The 16536-nt window shown below is 51.8% G+C and overlaps 7 protein-coding genes across 7 annotated transcripts; 4 read left to right on the top strand and 3 right to left on the bottom strand.

Moving 5' to 3' along the window:
- The first annotated feature begins 54 nt into the window (after positions 1-54).
- On the top strand, positions 55-4859 carry BO94DRAFT_530182 (putative transcription factor SipA3). Its single transcript, XM_025610629.1, has 6 exons — positions 55-255; positions 325-688; positions 745-3220; positions 3268-3354; positions 3411-3632; positions 3685-4859. The coding sequence occupies exons 1-6, from the start codon at positions 200-202 to the stop codon at positions 4659-4661; spliced, it is 4182 nt and encodes a 1393-aa protein (XP_025472224.1). The 5' UTR covers positions 55-199; the 3' UTR covers positions 4662-4859.
- Positions 4770-5722, bottom strand: BO94DRAFT_125959 (uncharacterized protein). Its single transcript, XM_025605609.1, has one exon. It carries the CDS (start codon positions 5483-5485, stop codon positions 4877-4879), a length of 609 nt encoding a protein of 202 aa, XP_025472223.1. The 5' UTR covers positions 5486-5722; the 3' UTR covers positions 4770-4876.
- Positions 5723-5772: 50 nt separating this feature from the next.
- Positions 5773-7364, top strand: BO94DRAFT_562174 (UDP-galactose transporter HUT1). The gene is made up of 2 exons (XM_025614270.1): positions 5773-6183; positions 6246-7364. The coding sequence occupies exons 1-2, from the start codon at positions 5960-5962 to the stop codon at positions 7312-7314; spliced, it is 1293 nt and encodes a 430-aa protein (XP_025472222.1). The 5' UTR covers positions 5773-5959; the 3' UTR covers positions 7315-7364.
- Positions 7350-8260, bottom strand: BO94DRAFT_530178 (peptidylprolyl isomerase). The gene is made up of 3 exons (XM_025610628.1): positions 8050-8260; positions 7697-7799; positions 7350-7613 (listed from the first exon to the last, which is right to left on the bottom strand). Exons 1-3 carry the CDS (start codon positions 8146-8148, stop codon positions 7459-7461), a joined length of 357 nt encoding a protein of 118 aa, XP_025472221.1. The 5' UTR covers positions 8149-8260; the 3' UTR covers positions 7350-7458.
- Positions 8261-8771: 511 nt separating this feature from the next.
- Positions 8772-10560, top strand: BO94DRAFT_552368 (aminoglycoside phosphotransferase family protein; the record flags this gene model as incomplete). The annotated part of the gene is made up of 3 exons (XM_025613596.1): positions 8772-8827; positions 8893-9521; positions 9575-10560. The coding sequence occupies 3 exons, from the start codon at positions 8772-8774 to the stop codon at positions 10558-10560; spliced, it is 1671 nt and encodes a 556-aa protein (XP_025472220.1).
- Positions 10561-12861: 2301 nt separating this feature from the next.
- BO94DRAFT_125816 (uncharacterized protein) lies at positions 12862-13905 on the top strand. The gene is made up of 2 exons (XM_025605607.1): positions 12862-13193; positions 13267-13905. The coding sequence occupies exons 1-2, from the start codon at positions 13089-13091 to the stop codon at positions 13879-13881; spliced, it is 720 nt and encodes a 239-aa protein (XP_025472219.1). The 5' UTR covers positions 12862-13088; the 3' UTR covers positions 13882-13905.
- BO94DRAFT_125933 (putative 3-oxo-5-alpha-steroid 4-dehydrogenase) lies at positions 13779-15387 on the bottom strand. The gene is made up of 3 exons (XM_025605608.1): positions 14943-15387; positions 14383-14854; positions 13779-14329 (listed from the first exon to the last, which is right to left on the bottom strand). Exons 1-3 carry the CDS (start codon positions 15039-15041, stop codon positions 13929-13931), a joined length of 972 nt encoding a protein of 323 aa, XP_025472218.1. The 5' UTR covers positions 15042-15387; the 3' UTR covers positions 13779-13928.
- Between the last annotated feature and the right edge of the window lie 1149 nt (positions 15388-16536).

Here is a 16536-nt window from a genome sequence, read left to right as displayed (position 1 = left end):
GATGGCTCGAGCAAGAGGCCTCTGTCTCCTAAGCTTCCTCCACTGAACCATGCTATTTTCTCACCCTCCCCTGTATCCCTGAGCCCTTCGGATACTCGGTTTTTATTGTTAGTCTTTGAGTTGTCTAGGGGCTTTCTTGTCGCTTTTGCTCGCTGCTACTCTCGCTCGCATCAAGTGTATGGCTGGAGACATACACTAGATGTCGACCCAGCCGCAGATCCCATTACCCCAGGTCGGGAAGCTCGTCAGCGTGGTGTAAGTCCCCTGAACCAGTCCAGCTCCTCCGAGTAACAGAATGAGCCTATTCTGACTGTTCCGAATTAGTCCAGTTGGTCTCAAGGAGGCTGCTCTCGACTCGCCCACATTCCGCGCTACCACCCTCCACTTCTCCGACCAGATCGAATTCCTGGAAAGATGGCTCGACGGCTATGCGAGGGCCGCTTCAAAGCTCTCTACAGAGCTTGCGGCAATGGAGAGCGCGGTGAACATCTTTCTGTCGTATTCCACGAACCCCCTTCTCGTCTCGGAAGCTGTTCTTGATCATGATTACACCCTGCAATCGATGAAGAGGAGTGGGGACAGCTCCAGAGATATGTGGAATGGTCTGATAACTACGGTCAAAAAGATGGAATCCCTCATTTCTGAGCCCATCCGGACTTTCATACAGGACGATTTGCGGAATTTCAAGGTACCACCCGGTTGCCCCTTAATAGTCATGCGGATCTGTCTCTTACCCCGCTATAGGAGTCCCGCCGCACCCTCGACCAGACCCAGAAACAGTACGACTATCTACTGGCCAGATACTCATCGCAATCGAAGTCGAAAGAGCCCTCATCCCTAAGAGAGGATGCGTTCCAACTCCATGAAGCTCGCAAAGCTTACCTCAAAGCGTCGATGGACTACTCCATACAGGCCCCCCAATTACGAAATGCGCTCGACAGACTATTGGTTCGAGTCTCTTACGATCAGTGGCGGGAGCTCAAAATTTTCCACAACAGCAATGGCACGGCGTTCACGAAATGGGGTCAAGAGATGGATCGCATCAAAGGCTGGGTTCACGAAATGGAAGGGAGTGAAAGGTCTTCCAAGCGAGAGCTCCTGTCTTCCAGGAAACAGATCGAGGAAGCAGCAGAGACTGCCGCTAGACCATCCCGTGAACTTGAAGACTATTCTGTGTCCACTGTCCCCTACCTCGGCTCTCGTCCTCTGTCGACGGCCAGCATGACCAAAGAGACTAGACCGGAGAAGCAAGGATGGGTGTTTCTCCGTACTCTTTCAGGAAAGCCCACCCGGACTATCTGGGTTAGACGGTGGGCTTTCCTGAAGCATGGCATCTTTGGCTGCCTCGTCCAGGGATCTCGAACTGGTGGTGTCGAGGAGAGCGAGAGAATCGGAGTTCTACTCTGTAGCGTTCGAGCTGCCTTCCAAGAAGAGCGAAGGTTTTGCTTTGAGGTCAAGACGAAAAGCAACACTATAATGCTTCAGGCTGAGACGCAGAAAGAACTCATGGATTGGATTGCTGCTTTCGAAGCTGCTAAGCGAAAGGCGCTGGAGAATCCGGCAAGCACCGATCTTTCAGTGTCGGGCAAAGTCACTGTTCAGGATCCTGCTTTCGCAATCTCTCAGCCACCAGCCCCCGAATTCGCTGCTGACCCTTCTGATTCGCTTACACCACGTGCGAGCGACGACCAAGGCTCTTCAGACCGCAGCGGAATGCTCGCTCTCCCAGAAAGAGACCCTTCTGCACTCAGGAACAGCAGCGATCTCAGCAGTTATAGAAGGCTGACTACAGTGGATTCCGACAGCCCTGCGCGCGAACACGCGTCCCGTATCATGCAGAAGCTGGATCTTCATCGCAAATCAAACAACGCAGTGGCCCCGTCTACTTCGTTACCGGGTATCGGGGGTGGCATAGCGAGCCTAATCTCTGCCAGTCACAGTGCTCTTGGACCGGGGAGCCCTCCTCTGACCTTCGACGCTGATGGCAACAGGACTCGTAGCTCGACTTTGATGACTTTGAGCAATGACCCTCCTTCTTCTCTTGCCCCAGTGACTTTGGCAAACCCTCCTGCTCCTACGAGTATGAGCAAGGCAGCGGTGGTCGTGAGCAATGAACGGGGTATCGGGTTGGGTCAAGCCGACAAGACAGGCGGAATGCCGAGTGGTATGATGGCAAACCTATGGGGTAGCTCGAACTGGGGTTTTATGAATCGGATCGAACGTGAACGCATGGGGATGCCGGGTGATCAGGGCTCAGGCCCCTCAGACAAGCTGTCCTCGGCAGCAAATGATCCATCCAAACAATTTTTGACAGCCGAAGCTGATACGTCTAGTGGATCTCCAGCGACTCGACCAAAGTCTGGGTCACGTCACAGGCAGACGGTGAGCCTGGACGACCCGTCTAAAGTGCAGCGGGCATTGCAGGGCGATACACACGATTATCCCAGTTTCTACCCGCCGCAGCTTAAGATTCAAGATGCGCAGTTTCGGCTGCTATTTCCTGATATCAAGAGGGAAGAGCCTTTGGTCATGGTGTTCCGAGCTACATGGAACCCCAACGATCAGCAAGACTTCCCTGGAAGGGCATATGTCACAACTCAGAATATATACTTCTACAGCCACCATTTTGGGCTGGTTCTCACGACAAGCATCTCACTGGAGAGTATTAAAGAAGTCACTGCTGCCCCGGGACGGGACTGCGACTTCCTGTTTCTTCATATGATCCCGCCTCCCGGCGATGATACCCCTGGCCGCGGAACTGTCAAGACGTTCCTTGAGCCACTGAGGCTTCTCCAGCGGCGACTCAACTTCTTGATCCATAATTGTACTGCTGCCGAGCCATTGGGTTTGGAATCAACCTTCAAGACCTTGAACCGGATGGAGACTGAAGCACTAACGCGCACTCCTAGCTTGGATAGCTGGGAAGATGTGGCCGCTGGGGATGACAAGTTTGATGGTGGGGAAAGTGTCGCAGAAGCCCCGAAGAAAGACATTGGAGTCTATATTGATAATGACTTGGACATGCATAAGAAGAACGGCAATGGCAAGGATACTCCCAAATTCAGACTGCCAACACAGCCCGTGCAGTATGTTCCTCAAGGCGATCTTCATCTGGCAGCAGAGAAGGTTCTTGACATAAGTGCGAAAGCGGTCTTCCATATTCTCTTTGGCGACAAGAGTGCAGTCTGGCAGCTCCTCCTACACCAACGAAGAGCAAAGGGTAAGTCGCCCTAAACTAGATAGCTGGGCTTGGCTAATGAGTACAAGGGATCAAACAAGGGCCCTGGGTCAGACAGGAGTCCAACCATTTAAGACGGGATTTGTATTATCAGATTGAGACGGCTGACATGCTTGGTATGTGCTATATCCCACGCTCTGCTGCTATCATTGGTCTCATTAACTCGTTTTAGGACGTACTCATAACAAAGAAATCTCGGATTATCAGATGATCGACGTCTTGAATGATCATCTGTGCTATGTTATCACGGACAAGCGGACGCCCTGGCACCTTCCTTTCAAGCGGTCATTTAGGCTGGTTAGTAAGGTTGTGATTACCTTTGTCGCTAAGGGAAAGAGCAAGCTCTCAATATATACTAAGGTTGAGTGGTTATGGTCCCCTTATGGCCTTCAACGTGAGTTTTCCATCTCCAAGAAAGCATGTCGGTGATTACTAAGAGATCTCAGACATCATCGATAAAAGCGCAAGCCATGATCTGGAACAAGACGCGTTGGACCTGGTCGATCTAGTTGGCGACCAGGTTCGTCGACTAGGCGCGCATAGTCGAACCAAGAAGGCCATCACGATATTCGGACACATCGGACGCCAGGGTTTCGCATCGCAATTCTCGCCCCAAGGAGATCTACAGCTGGAGCCGCGTAACCCACGAGTCCAGAGGACTCTGGTCCAGCTCCTGTTTGAGACACTTGTCTCCGTCCTTGAGACCATTGTTTCAGACTTGATGATGTGGACGTTCGCTTTTCTACGTTGGGTGTGGAAGACCACCAATGCCAATAAGGTCATCCTCATCTTGTTATTATCGAGTATGTTGATTAACGGCTTCTATTCATCCCGCGATGCCTATGAATGGTGGCATGACAGGACTGTCGGGAACTTCATGGCCCGCATCGGGGTCAGCCCAGACAATGTGATGACTAAAGCTATCTACATGAGAGATATTGACGACGCCATCGCAAATACGACAGTCGGACACGGGAGTGAGAATGTGAGCGACTGCTTTGCAACTTTCCACCAGCAGACAGTGCGCAACCCTGGAAACACAATATCCCTGGGAACGTCCGGGTTCAGGGATTCGATGACGAGGAGCGCGGCCCGAAGGATTCAACAGACGCGCGAACGGCTGGCTTCGTACCGACACGATCTCCTGGTCGCACTGCGAGTGGTGAACAGCATCGAAAGGGAAGTCGTTCAGAGTGAATGGGAGCGCTGGTTGCGACAGGAGTTGCGACGATGCCGCCAAGTCCAAGTTCTTCTCGGCAAGCGCGAAGGCGATGAAGAGGTGGACCTTGAGGTGGACCGCACGGGTCAGAGTGTCTTTGCTGAGCTCACCGACGATGTACAGCAATGGTATGAAACATACTGCACCAGTTGTCAGGCGGAGCACGCGCAGATTGAAGACGAGAGTTCTTTTGGTGTTCCATAGACATTTTCACATATGGCGGAGGATGTATGGCTGTTTTGTCTGTCCGTTACTTGCTTGTTCACACGATACCCGGCTGCAGTTGATCACTGTCCATTCGTCGATGCGTCTGAAATTGGCCCGGCCAATCTTGTTGCTGTCTCCGTGTATATATTCGATTTGACTGAGAAATTGGAGGACTTGTTGTAAGCTGCTCCCACTGGCCCAGTGTAGCCACCTTAATTCTGCCTCGGCTTGACCGCACCATCATGCACGACATAGTACACGACCGTGCCATCGCCTCCCATCTGCCTATCCACCATAGCCAACAACAACCTCTTCCCACCCCACTCCCTTGTCGCCCTTTCCTTCTCCCGATACTCATAATACTCCCTCAACTTATCCGCCTTCTCTCCCTCCACCTCCACCTCCCTATTCGCCTCATCCGCACCCCCCTCGGGCAACGAATCAAACACGCCCGCCATCTTGCGCAAACTCCACGACTGGCCCTCCACGGTGGGCAACACGAACATGCGCTCTAGCTCGACGTCCTCATCGCGCAGACCGCGCTCGAGCATGAATAGCTGCTCATCTGGATGAGTGTAGACGTGGTGTGGGGGGATGCCGGAAATGAGGTAGAGGGGTTCGCTGGGTGTATTTGTGTCGGGGCTGGGGAGGTGGAGGTCGTGTACGCGGAGGGAGGTCCAGAGGTGTTGGTGTTGGAGGTTGTGGAGGATTTGGATTGTGCTTGCGGAGAGAGGTGTTGAGGGGGGGGTCGAGGAGAGGAGGGTTGTTAGGGCGGAGGGTTCGAGGGTGTTGGATTGCGTTGGTGGTATTGTGGTGGCCATGGCTGCGATTTTTGTGGTTCGTGTGATGGGGATAGATGGGATTGGAGAGGATAGTTTCTGTTTTGATTTTAGAGTACTCCGTAGATGGCGTGAAATTAGAGGATCTAATTGGGGTTAGTCTGTGACTGCGCCAATGGTTCAAGCTCGATCAGGCTGGCCTGGACTCCAGTGAAACACAGGAAATGAATAGTGAATACTGAAGAATTGGAAGAATGAATGGGGCGGGGCGGAAAAAAAGGGCGATCGCGCCGAGATTCCGCGCAGGTTTGAGACGCCGCAGAAGAACACATGGCATCATCCTCCCTGTCAATATAAAGCGCCGGTTTCCTCGAGCTTCCGGTTCGGAGTTTTCTGTCCTTTCCTACTTTGATCTGCGCGCCAGTGTTTGGCTTTCGAGACCTCATCGGTTTTGTCTTTGTCCCCCTTTCCTTTTGCACCTACCTGGACGGAGTATAAGCGCCCATTCCAAGAATCATGGCGCGCCAGAAACAAACAGCGCCTTTGCAACGGGCCACGTCCTCGGAATTGATGCATGTGCCGCCGGCTGAATCGCCGTCTGATAAAAAGATGAACGGAAGTAGTGGGAAGTCTTCTGTCGCGAATGGAAGCGCGTCCGGAAAGGGTGCGGATGAGGCCGCGCAGGAGACTCCGGGCTTGATGCAGCTTGCCATCTGTGTCTTTGGCATTTATGCCGCGTTGTATGTCTCCTCTTGATTTGCGGGTATTCATGGTTACAGAGACACTGACTGACATCCTCAAGCCTTTCCTGGGGCGTTCTCCAAGAAGCCATCACCACGGTGTCGTATCCTGTCCACCCCCCGACTGCAGAAGTCCCCGAACCACCAACGGAGCGCTTCACCTACTCGATCGTCCTGAACACCATCCAGTCGACGTTCGCTGCCATCACCGGCTTCTTGTACCTTTTCTTCTCGACTCCGTCCGGCCAGAAGATCCCCTCGATCTTCCCTACAAGACGCATCCTCTTCCCTCTGCTCCTTGTCAGCATCTCCTCGTCTCTCGCGTCGCCTTTCGGATATGCCAGTCTGGCGCACATCGATTACCTCACTTTCATCCTTGCCAAGTCGTGCAAGCTGCTGCCGGTCATGTTCCTGCACCTGACTATCTTCCGGAAGAGATACCCCTTGTATAAGTACGGAGTGGTCCTCCTGGTCACCCTGGGAGTTGCCACCTTCACCCTGCACCACCCCGGAACAAGCAAGAAAGTCGCCGCATCAGCTGCAAAGGGTCAGTCAGGCTCGAGCACGTGGGGAATCTTCCTCCTTTCTATCAACCTGCTCCTGGACGGCCTCACGAACACCACCCAGGACCACGTCTTCAGCTCTCCGCAGTTGTACACGCGCTTCACCGGGCCGCAAATGATGGTGGCCCAGAATGTCCTTTCGACGTTCCTGACGAGCAGCTATCTGTTGATCATGCCCCATCTGTCCTCGACCGGCATCCTGCACAATATTCTCCCCTTCCCCATTCCCCCATCCACCGAGACTGAGCTGAACTCCGCCATCAGCTTCCTGTCCCGCCACCCGGAGGCCCTGAAGAACGTGCTCGGGTTCGCCGCGTGCGGTGCCATCGGACAGCTCTTCATCTTCTACACGCTGTCTCGCTTCTCGTCCTTGCTCCTGGTGACCGTGACCGTCACGCGCAAGATGCTGACCATGCTCCTGAGTGTTTTCTGGTTCGGCCACTCGCTCTCGGCCGGACAATGGCTAGGCGTGGGTCTCGTCTTCGGGGGAATTGGTGCCGAGGCCATCGTTCAACGGCAAGAGAAGAAGGCCAAGGAGCGCGCGAAGGCGTCCAAAAAGCAGGAGTAGGGACAATCCTCCACCTGATCTGTATTACTTCTGGATATGTACATAGCTTTATTAGACTTGATCATAGATTTCTCATGCATTGATTTAATCATCATCTGATCCACAGCAAACCCAACCAACCCTAACTCTCAAACCACGAGGCAATTACTTCCTCCCCTCAACCATAATTATATGATACCCAAACCCAGTCTTAATATCCACATACTTAGGACTCCCCGTCGTACTAGGCTCCAACTCATACGCCGCCTTTTCAAACGCCGCATCCAGACTTCCGCGAGTCTTCCATCCAAGAGATCCACCTACGCAATTAGCAACTCCCAACTAGAACCTCCAAAAACAACACAAACACCAAGCAGAAAAAACCAAGTGATAATAAACATACCCTGTCTAGCCTTATCCTCTGAAAACTCCCTCGCCACTTCATCAAACTTGGCTCCGTTGCGCAACTTCTCCAGCGCTTCTTCCTTTTTGGAGTGTTTTTCGCACTGGTGAGGTTAGTTTTCTTGATTTCTTTTCTTTTATTTTCTTTGTTTGAATGTGTGTATTGTGTGTGTGTGTGTGTTTGTTTTGTAGGTAGCGTAGGGTATATCATCATCATATCTTTTACCCAGTCTTATAGGTCGATCCTTCCTTTCCATTTGACATGGAAAAGGATAGTGGTGACGATACACACCCCAAACCCAGTACATGTTATACTTAATATAAGAAAGAAGGGAAGAAAGATGGTATACATACAAGAATATGTCTCACATTAATAGCATTTGCAGGCTTGAGACCCTTTGCGGCTTTGTCTCCGCCCTCCTTGCCTTTGCCTTTATTGTTCTTGGGGGCCATGGTGGTGTAGTTGGATGAATCAATAGGGCTATTAAGAAGGTGGTAGTAAGGTTTAGCTATGTGCCTAGTGGAACTGGGATAGTAAATAGGAGATGTGGGATCGAGTGGTGGATGGACCAGATGATGTTTGCATTTGAAGCAAAAGAGGAATGCGGGTGGTGGGGTTGAGGCCTGAGGCAGATGCGTTGTTGCCTGGGTCATCTGTTTTCATACTACGGACCAAAGGTAACCCATAGTTTCAGCACCACAACATCTGACCAATATTGATTCCTCTCTCTGAGAAAATCCTCTCTGAGAAACCGCTCTTGTGAGAAAGATACCCCAGAGCTAATCTCCCAGCTGGGTTATTCGAGGCGGTCAGGGGGATGTTTTGTTCAGATGTAACCATCCCTGCGATTTAAAGCCACCATTATTGTATTCATTTTCAGGTGGTTCTTCGATCTGTCCAACAAGGTGCACGTACAAGCAGCTCAGTCTTCAGTGACAGAATATCAATAAGGGTCGTATAGGAAAGGTACTTTGACAACTTGGACGATATCTACCATCAACTCGTGCACCAGATGGGTCAATTCTCGAAACCGTTTATCCGAGCCTACAAGGCCTGCAAGAGAACAGGAGGCAATATGAGCTCTTGGAGTAACAGTCGCGATTTGTTCGAGTACACCTCCGGGCGATTCTTGTCAGTCGCAGTTGTATCCCGTTAGGTTGCCGCTGATCAGTTACTCACGTTTCCTGAGGACCCAGATTCAATGAGGAGCTTCGACTTGCCGAGCGCCGTATTCAATTCGATGTTGACGCGCTTCTGCATGCGGTATGTCGGTCAACAAACCGACCTGTCAGTGACCTTTGTTCAGTCTCCAAACTTGCAGAAGGAGGCCTCAATCGTGTCCTCCAGACCACATACAAGGACGGATATACCGTGATTGCCAGAATTCCATATAGGATTACTGTTCTGAAACGACTGGCGGTTGCCAGCGAGGTGGCCACCCTCGATGTACTCCGTCGTAATGGGGTTCCAGTCCCTAGGGTTCTCGGCTACTCCGTTGACCATGCAAATCCTGTCGGCGCTGAGTACATTCTGCTGGAGAAACTGGAAGGACAGCCCTTGGGCCAGGTCTGGTTTTCTATGGATAATAAAGCGCGTGTAAAAATCATGAAGCAGATCGTGGCGGCAGAAAACAAGTTCATGCACATCGCCATTCCCGCAAGTGGAAGTCTATACTATCGCAGAGATCTGGAGCAGACGCAACTCTGTATCTCACTTCCGGATCAAGCGGATGTATCTGCAGCAGACCAAATCGTTGTTGGACCAACTGCGCAACACGCATGGTGGTACCAAGAACGGGATTCACTGGAGGTTGACCGTGGCCCATGTATTGGTCCCTTCTCCACTCCTAATCGGATCCAAATGCTAAGAACAAGATAGGGGACAGTTACCTGGCGTGTTTTGAAGCTCCTGCTAAACGGGAGATGGAATACTGCAAGCGTTTTGGCAGGCCCCGTCTTCACGTTGAAAGATATCTCCGAGAGCTATATCATTTTCAAGAGGTGTCGCCCACTCTTCATGCCGAACTTCTCTCTGACTATCTGAAATTGGCGCCCTACCTCGAAATCCCATCAGATCATCCCTTTGCCCGTCCCACCCTTCGCCATCCTGACTTTTCGCCAAACAATGTATTGGTTGATTCGTCAAACAATATCACGGGGATTATCGACTGGCAACATGCCGTCGTGCTACCTCTTTGTCTCTGCGCTGGAATACCCGACTACTTTCAGAACTGGGGTGACCCCGTGTCAGAAGTTTTGGCAAAGCCAGATACTAAACTACCGGAAATTTTTCACGGGCTTGGTCAAGATGAACAAGCAACAATTCAAGAGACAATGAGAAAACGTCTGGTTCATTTTTATTATGCAGCATTGACAATGAATCAGATACCACACCACTTCGACGCTCTGAGAGACGAAAGTTCGATGCTCCGAGCCAAGCTGTTTAACCGTGCTGGAGCACCTTGGGAGGGTGACTCTCAGTCTCTTAGGTATGTGATGATGCAGGTTTGCAGTAAATGGCCTATGCCCATTGACAATGGGAAATCTCTGGGACCAATTAAATGCCCAGTGGAGTATTCTGAGCAAGCGGTTCTGCAGTGCACGAAAAGCCATGATCAAGAGCAAGAAAAGCTCCAGGAGCTTACGGAAATGAGAGAAGTCATCGGTATAGATTCCCTAGGCTGGGTGCCTGATGACGAGCATTTGGAGCAATCAAGATCCATGGCACAGAACATCAAAGCGGGCTTGCTGGAGCAATCGGAGAGTGACACCGAGCGGACTGCGCTTCTGGAGCACTTTCCTTTTGATGATCATGATGAAGGCTTGTCAACTATTGACAAAATGTCGACTCGGTCGAGGTTCTAGTCGAGTCACCTTACAATCTGGCTAGACAATGAGTGGGACCAATCTGGGAGCTTATTGATGAGATCTTCTATGGGCTGTTTGAGTCGATGGAGAAGCAGATGGGGTTGTTGAGTGAGGAAGAACGAGCGGGGTTTGAGATGTTTTGTGCCAAAGATGGAGCAGATGAGGGAGGAAGTATTGGATGTGCATTATAGTGTTGATGAGTTGGTTGAGATGTAGTTCGTCTTTCGCATATCTTCTTGCCATATCAAGGGTGATTGATATAGATGATTCAGTAATGTCTCCATCCAGTTGCTCGAGATCCAGGTATCCAATAACCCGAATGAATATACCCCGAATAACCAGACACCCACCAGCATCAACAACCCTTATCCTTAATATAAACTCAGTCCAAGCGACGGACTTGTCTTCCTCCTCCACCTAGACACAAATTCTTCCATCCTCCCAATCTAACCCTCCCCACCCCCAAGCTGAGCTTCCACTTTCATAACCACCTCCCGATTCCAAAATACCAAAACAGCCTCCCCCCCCGCAATCAACAATCCCATCAAGATACCCTCCTCATCAACCCCTTCTCCCATCCTCTCCCCTCTCCCCTCTTCTTTCTCCACCTAAACATCCCCACCAATACCAAACCCCCCACCACCCACCCCAACAAGTACAAGTACAAATACAAGTCCAAACACAAACCCAAGTACCAAACCCCCAAACAACCATCTCCCCTGCACCCGATCCCATTCCCAATACCATCCCACCTCAAACCTATACTCCACATCTATCTCTCTCTGACAAATGTGAAGTCGTCACTAAAACAACCCACTCTTTGATGAAAAAGTATCAAATTGCATTATCAACTTTCACGGATTCGGATCTTGGGTGGGAGAAGGAAGAGGAGAGATTTGTCAGGGGATGGAATTCCGTTCGAGTGGGTGGGAGGTTATATCCAGGGTACTTATGAGTAGTAGTAGGGTTGGATATGGGTAGATAAGATGGCTCTGATCCATGGCTGGGGGATGGGATTTGTCGTTGTGGGAGAAGCTGGGTTGATAGGTATTTGGGTCTCTGTTTTCTGGTGTTGTCTGTATTCCACACTAAAGAGGCTCGGGAGTTGAGAGTTGGGAGAAGAGAAGGAGTAAATGGGTGAGGGGGATGTATAAATATAGATTGAAGTTCCTACATTGGGTTGGTTGGTGGTGGTGTTGTTGGACTTGACTTGGATTGTCGAGGATGTTGGGACCGGACCGGATAGGATAGGATAGACCTGGAAGTCTGGATGGGATGTTGTGAGAGGATCAGGACTGGGAGTGGGATTGAGGTCTCTTTATATAGGCGAAGATGTGGCTAGAACGGCCTGGTTTTGGTAGGATGGCTCCTGGATACAAGGGGTAGGATCCTACGAGATCATCGGGTTCTTTCGCATGTTCTTCGGATTTGCACGATCTAGGAGGTATTGATTGTGGAAGGTTCCTGGATATTCCTACAGGCGTACTCAGTAAGTGGTCTAGTAAGTAGTTATGGGACTATTGTCTAGTAGCTGGTTAGGTTCAGTTTTCTTGGGCCGTCGGAGGGTATGAAATATATAGATAGAGCTTAGTGCTGCCTCTAGATCTACTAGTCATTGATTATTTATTTCTAGCCATCCTGTTTCTAGCCATACTGTAAATGAATGTCAAGTTCCTGGTCCCTGACACCGTATCCGTTTTCATTAAAGATTGGACCGGTTCATAATCTGTGTCTATAGCTGCATCACCCTAATAATTGTATAGCACCCATCCATTTGGCTTGGTATGTTCTCCCTAGCCAGGAGCCAAAGATCGGATGTCCTTCCCAACGAATTGAAGTGATTTTCAAGTGACACCGACCAGACTTTAATCGAGACCGGTCTTGAGGGTTGGTTGAGCATATCCTGGCTGTGTTGCCATACCCAGTGCAAAGGTGCACCGCGTTCGGAGAGTTCACAGGGACGGCTCCAATCGAGCTTAGCGTATAGCTTGTCAAGGGGAGGCATTTCCCAACTCCAATCATGGTGGCAGTCATGGCTTGATATTCCAGAACCTTGTGCTACCATGTACATCCTGGTTGAGTGAGAAGAGCATACCAGGGGTGGTCTTGGCTGGCGGCCGAGGTAACAACAGGAAAGCGGGGAAAGAAAGGGAAGAATTATCTATCTCCCCCCTTCACAACTCTTCTCCTTGCATTGTCATGATGCTCGTTGACTGGTGTGCCATCCCGCTGAATTACGTACCACTGCCCCGATGATCTCGCGGCTCATTGTGACGACATGACTTGCATCATCACCTCTCATTCTGCCCGATCAGATCGGCCATTCACCCGGTCCGATCCCCTTGGGTTTCACTACCGTGTAACCTGCTCACTGGTGGACTCCCTTCTGATAGATCAACCGCTGGATATCGCCGACTCGTACTAGTACCTCGGACCCCTCTCATGCATCCATAGGGTCGTCCATTGGCCATCTACCAGGGGTAATTGCTCCGTGTGCTCCCCACTCCCCCCATTCAACTCGACAAATGATAGCGGATCTCGAGGCCGCCCGCATCAAGCCATTGCCGGCAGATGGTTTCTACATTGCGGATTTCATCTCGGAGGACGAAGAGGAGTTCCTGCTCCAGAAGGTGAGATTCGGCCGCTTGGTGCCACACCATGGCTGGCACTCCTGGATTGGGCACTGATGAAATACAATGGTAGATAACGACGGCGCCTGTACCCCGCTGGACTCACCTGGCTCACCGTCGGCTTCAAACCTGGCCCTCCGCCCTGACCAACTCCAACGCCCTCATTGCCTCCCCGCTCCCCTCCTGGCTCGTTTCACCCGTCATAACCCCTCGCTTCGACTCCCTGGGCATCTTTGCGGATGCCCCGCACGGCGCCCCAAACCATGTCCTGGTCAACGAATACCGTCCGGGGCAGGGCATCATGCCCCACGAAGACGGTGCCGCCTATTACCCTCTTGTAGCTACGGTGAGCCTGGGAGCTCCTATCGTTCTGGATCTGTACCAGAAAAGCGACGACGGCGATGGAAACGGACTCGGTCGACAACCGACATATAGGATCTTGCAGGAGAGACGCAGTTTGCTCGTTACCACCAAGTCTATCTATACCGATTTCCTGCATGGCATTGCAGACACCGCCAAGGATGACGGGCTTGGCGCGGAATCGATCTGCAACTGGGATTTGCTGAGGGAGCAAGACAGATATGAGTGCGGTTGGCTGGAGAGGGAGACTAGGATAAGCCTGACTTATCGCGATGTGCTCAAAGTCGCGAAACTGGGGAATACGACGAGATTCCTGGGCGGCCGGTGAACCCAAGTCATGCCGGGAACAATTCACGCTGGCCTCACGCTACATGATCAGTAAACCCAAGGGATCATGTTCCATCTCTCCCGCACAGACTCCTCGCCGAATTTGCGCAAATACCATTGCCTGGTGTTGGCAGCAGTGGCGCCCAAGTTGATCACGACAAATGCGAGAGCGGACAACAGTGTCTTGTTTACGATCTCACCCTTGCGAGCGGCCAGCAGGGCAAGTGAGAGATATACGACACACTCTGCCGTGTAATGCGGGCACACGATCCTGCGAAACACTGGGTGAGTGGGAAGAGTATATTTCTTCAAGGAGAAGAGATAATGGTGGCAATCATGCTGGATGCCTGATGCAAGTAAGAAGATAGGCATGCAGACAAATGTGCGGAGTGAGGGAGCTATGGTAACCTTGAGATCGTCGAGGTCCAGCTTATGAGACAGCAGCGCTCCTAGGATGCAATCAGTGAGGTTCGCTATCTTAACCTGTCAGTCAGAGTGGTACCTGCTCCTTCGATCCACACAGCAACGGACACTGCTAGGTAAAATGCAAGGCCTACGAGCCAGTGGACGAACCACATCTTGGACGATGAAGGCTTGGAGAAGCTGTTGCACTCATATAACCGCCGTGCACCCTGAATGAGCATAAGCACCCAGCACAAAAACACCTGTTGTATCGACATGGACTTCTGAAAATGCTCCGGACTTATCCTCGTTGAAAAGACCTGGAACACCGCTCCCTGACAGAGGAGCTGCACAGCCCAGAAGATGGATGCGAACACGGAGGTCACGTAAAATTGCGTAAAGTAGCTGTGAGGGACTGTCAAGGAGGCAACATAATCGAGAGCGCATGCTGCCGGGGAGTTGATCGAGGACGCCGGGGGTGAGGACGCCGAGTCGGCCGTCGAGGTTGCACGAGCGCCATAAGGAACGAAGCGTGAGTGAAGGGAGTCTGGTAGGATACTGACGGACAGGATCTAAGATATTTTGGATTTAGTTATTTCCAGGAGTATCATTTTGAAAGTCGCCTGACTCAGTTTTGGAATCTCAACTGTCTGTTCATACCGTACAGGATGCCAAAAGGAAAAAGGCTCGAAGGACGTCAATGGCGTCCATGTGCGTGGAGGAAAGCACCGTATCCACCAGCCTGGGGAGGAGCTCCATTGCGACCAGAGCCCGCCACCGATGCGGAGTAGGGGTCTGCAGCGGAGGGAGAGAACAGCGACTAGAATTCGTGTCCGGAATCTAGCCAGTATCTAGCCACGGGAGGCAGGCAGATGCGCCAGCCAAATGCCCAGAATCCAGATAAACCCCCGGGCCGGGGGACGCACCTTCCGGCTGTGGGAGATGGCGATGGACTCAGATGGAGGCTCTGGTAATATTACGGTTACGCGGGTTCCTGTCATGATGATGCGACACGTTCAAAATGCTCGGGTGTGGAGAACAAAACCACCGGCCACTCCACACCCAAGGGGATGAGCGAGATGAGCAGTCATAAATCATAAACAAGGCGCCCCCGTCCGAGTAGGAATCGGTGTTTGTTTGATCCACCAGGGTCTCGTGAGAAGAGGCCAAGAAGGAGCAGCTAGACCTGAGACTAGAGCAGCATCCCACCTCATGCAATAAACCACCCAAATATTCGGAGGACTGGGAGTGTACGTACACACTACACAGTACACAGTAGTGTGCTACCCCAGCATACTCGGTATCTAAAATAGGGATGTTTTGGATCGGTTCCCATACCGACTCCTCCAACCAGACGTCAATCCAACATTCCGGAACACCGGGCTTTCCACTCTCAATGATGCTTCTTTCTTCTCGTTCTCCCCTTTCTCCAAAGTACACCTAGTCGATCCATGGACGGGGACTCCGGTAGTAACCCATGCAACGCCAACCAGAACCACTCACCACTCACCACCACCGCCGCATCAGCAGCAGCAGCAGCAGCAGCGACCAGCAACCAGCAACCAGCAAAGAGGAAGGGGGGCAAAAAGCGGGGCGATAAGCTGGAAGCATCCTTCGCGATGACTGGTCTCAGCCGAGGAGGAGATCGCTGCTTCCCGGTGGGTCGCGCAGTTTTGCAGAAACCATCTAGGCCGGAAACGGCAACGGGCGGGTTGCTCGGCTGTCAATAATTGGCCAACCCAAGGGACGAGCTGATGCCTAGCCTGATAGCCTACGCAGCTTCCAAGGGAATGCCCAATTGCGTCGAGGGAGGGGACTGGCATCGTCAGTCACTCTCCCACTCTCCGTTCCAGAGCCCGAGTTTCAGACCGCAGCAAGCCAGCACCAGCGAAAAGTAAAAAAATGAGACGGCAAAAAAGAGGGAAATTCAGGGAGGGTTTAGCCGCCACCTCTGGCGGACGTCGCTGTTCTTGACCGCCCCCGCCCGCTTTTGGGCCTTCGCGCAGGATCGTTTGGGTCTGGGTCGCGAGTCGACGGATTCGACCCTCAGGCAAGTTGCTGCCTTGCCCCAGTCGGTCGCTTCGTCGCGGCTGCAGCTGGACTTGTCCGTCGGCCCTGTCGGTCTTGTCTTGTCGTGGTTGGATTGGATGGATGATGGCCGGAGGATGAATCGAAGGCAATGGATGGCGTACTACTGGGACACCCTCCGCTGTACGTAAGGATAAGGAAGGTACGTACTGTCTGTCAGTCAGAC

Source organism: Aspergillus sclerotioniger, assembly GCF_003184525.1.
Source record: "Aspergillus sclerotioniger CBS 115572 chromosome Unknown BO94scaffold_2, whole genome shotgun sequence".
NCBI classification, from domain to species: domain Eukaryota; kingdom Fungi; phylum Ascomycota; class Eurotiomycetes; order Eurotiales; family Aspergillaceae; genus Aspergillus; species Aspergillus sclerotioniger.
The sequence above is the reverse complement of the archived record's forward strand: the minus strand, read 5'-3'. Positions and strand labels throughout refer to the sequence as shown.

Coding starts and splice junctions, on each gene's coding strand:
- BO94DRAFT_125959 (XM_025605609.1), bottom strand. CDS start 5,485: ATGGCCACCACAATACCACCAACGCAATCCAACACCCTCGAACCCTCC.
- BO94DRAFT_562174 (XM_025614270.1), top strand. CDS start 5,960: ATGGCGCGCCAGAAACAAACAGCGCCTTTGCAACGGGCCACGTCCTCG. Junction 6,184..6,245: donor TTTGGCATTTATGCCGCGTT/GTATGTCTCCTC, acceptor GACATCCTCAAG/CCTTTCCTGGGGCGTTCTCC.
- BO94DRAFT_530178 (XM_025610628.1), bottom strand. CDS start 8,148: ATGGCCCCCAAGAACAATAAAGGCAAAGGCAAGGAGGGCGGAGACAAA. Junction 7,800..8,049: donor TTAATGTGAGACATATTCTT/GTATGTATACCA, acceptor TAACCTCACCAG/TGCGAAAAACACTCCAAAAA. Junction 7,614..7,696: donor AGAGGATAAGGCTAGACAGG/GTATGTTTATTA, acceptor CTAATTGCGTAG/GTGGATCTCTTGGATGGAAG.
- BO94DRAFT_125933 (XM_025605608.1), bottom strand. CDS start 15,041: ATGGAGCTCCTCCCCAGGCTGGTGGATACGGTGCTTTCCTCCACGCAC. Junction 14,855..14,942: donor TCCTTTTGGCATCCTGTACG/GTATGAACAGAC, acceptor AAAATATCTTAG/ATCCTGTCCGTCAGTATCCT. Junction 14,330..14,382: donor TGTGTGGATCGAAGGAGCAG/GTACCACTCTGA, acceptor ATTGCATCCTAG/GAGCGCTGCTGTCTCATAAG.
- BO94DRAFT_530182 (XM_025610629.1), top strand. CDS start 200: ATGTCGACCCAGCCGCAGATCCCATTACCCCAGGTCGGGAAGCTCGTC. Junction 256..324: donor GGGAAGCTCGTCAGCGTGGT/GTAAGTCCCCTG, acceptor GTTCCGAATTAG/TCCAGTTGGTCTCAAGGAGG. Junction 689..744: donor ACGATTTGCGGAATTTCAAG/GTACCACCCGGT, acceptor ACCCCGCTATAG/GAGTCCCGCCGCACCCTCGA.
- BO94DRAFT_125816 (XM_025605607.1), top strand. CDS start 13,089: ATGATAGCGGATCTCGAGGCCGCCCGCATCAAGCCATTGCCGGCAGAT. Junction 13,194..13,266: donor AGGAGTTCCTGCTCCAGAAG/GTGAGATTCGGC, acceptor ATACAATGGTAG/ATAACGACGGCGCCTGTACC.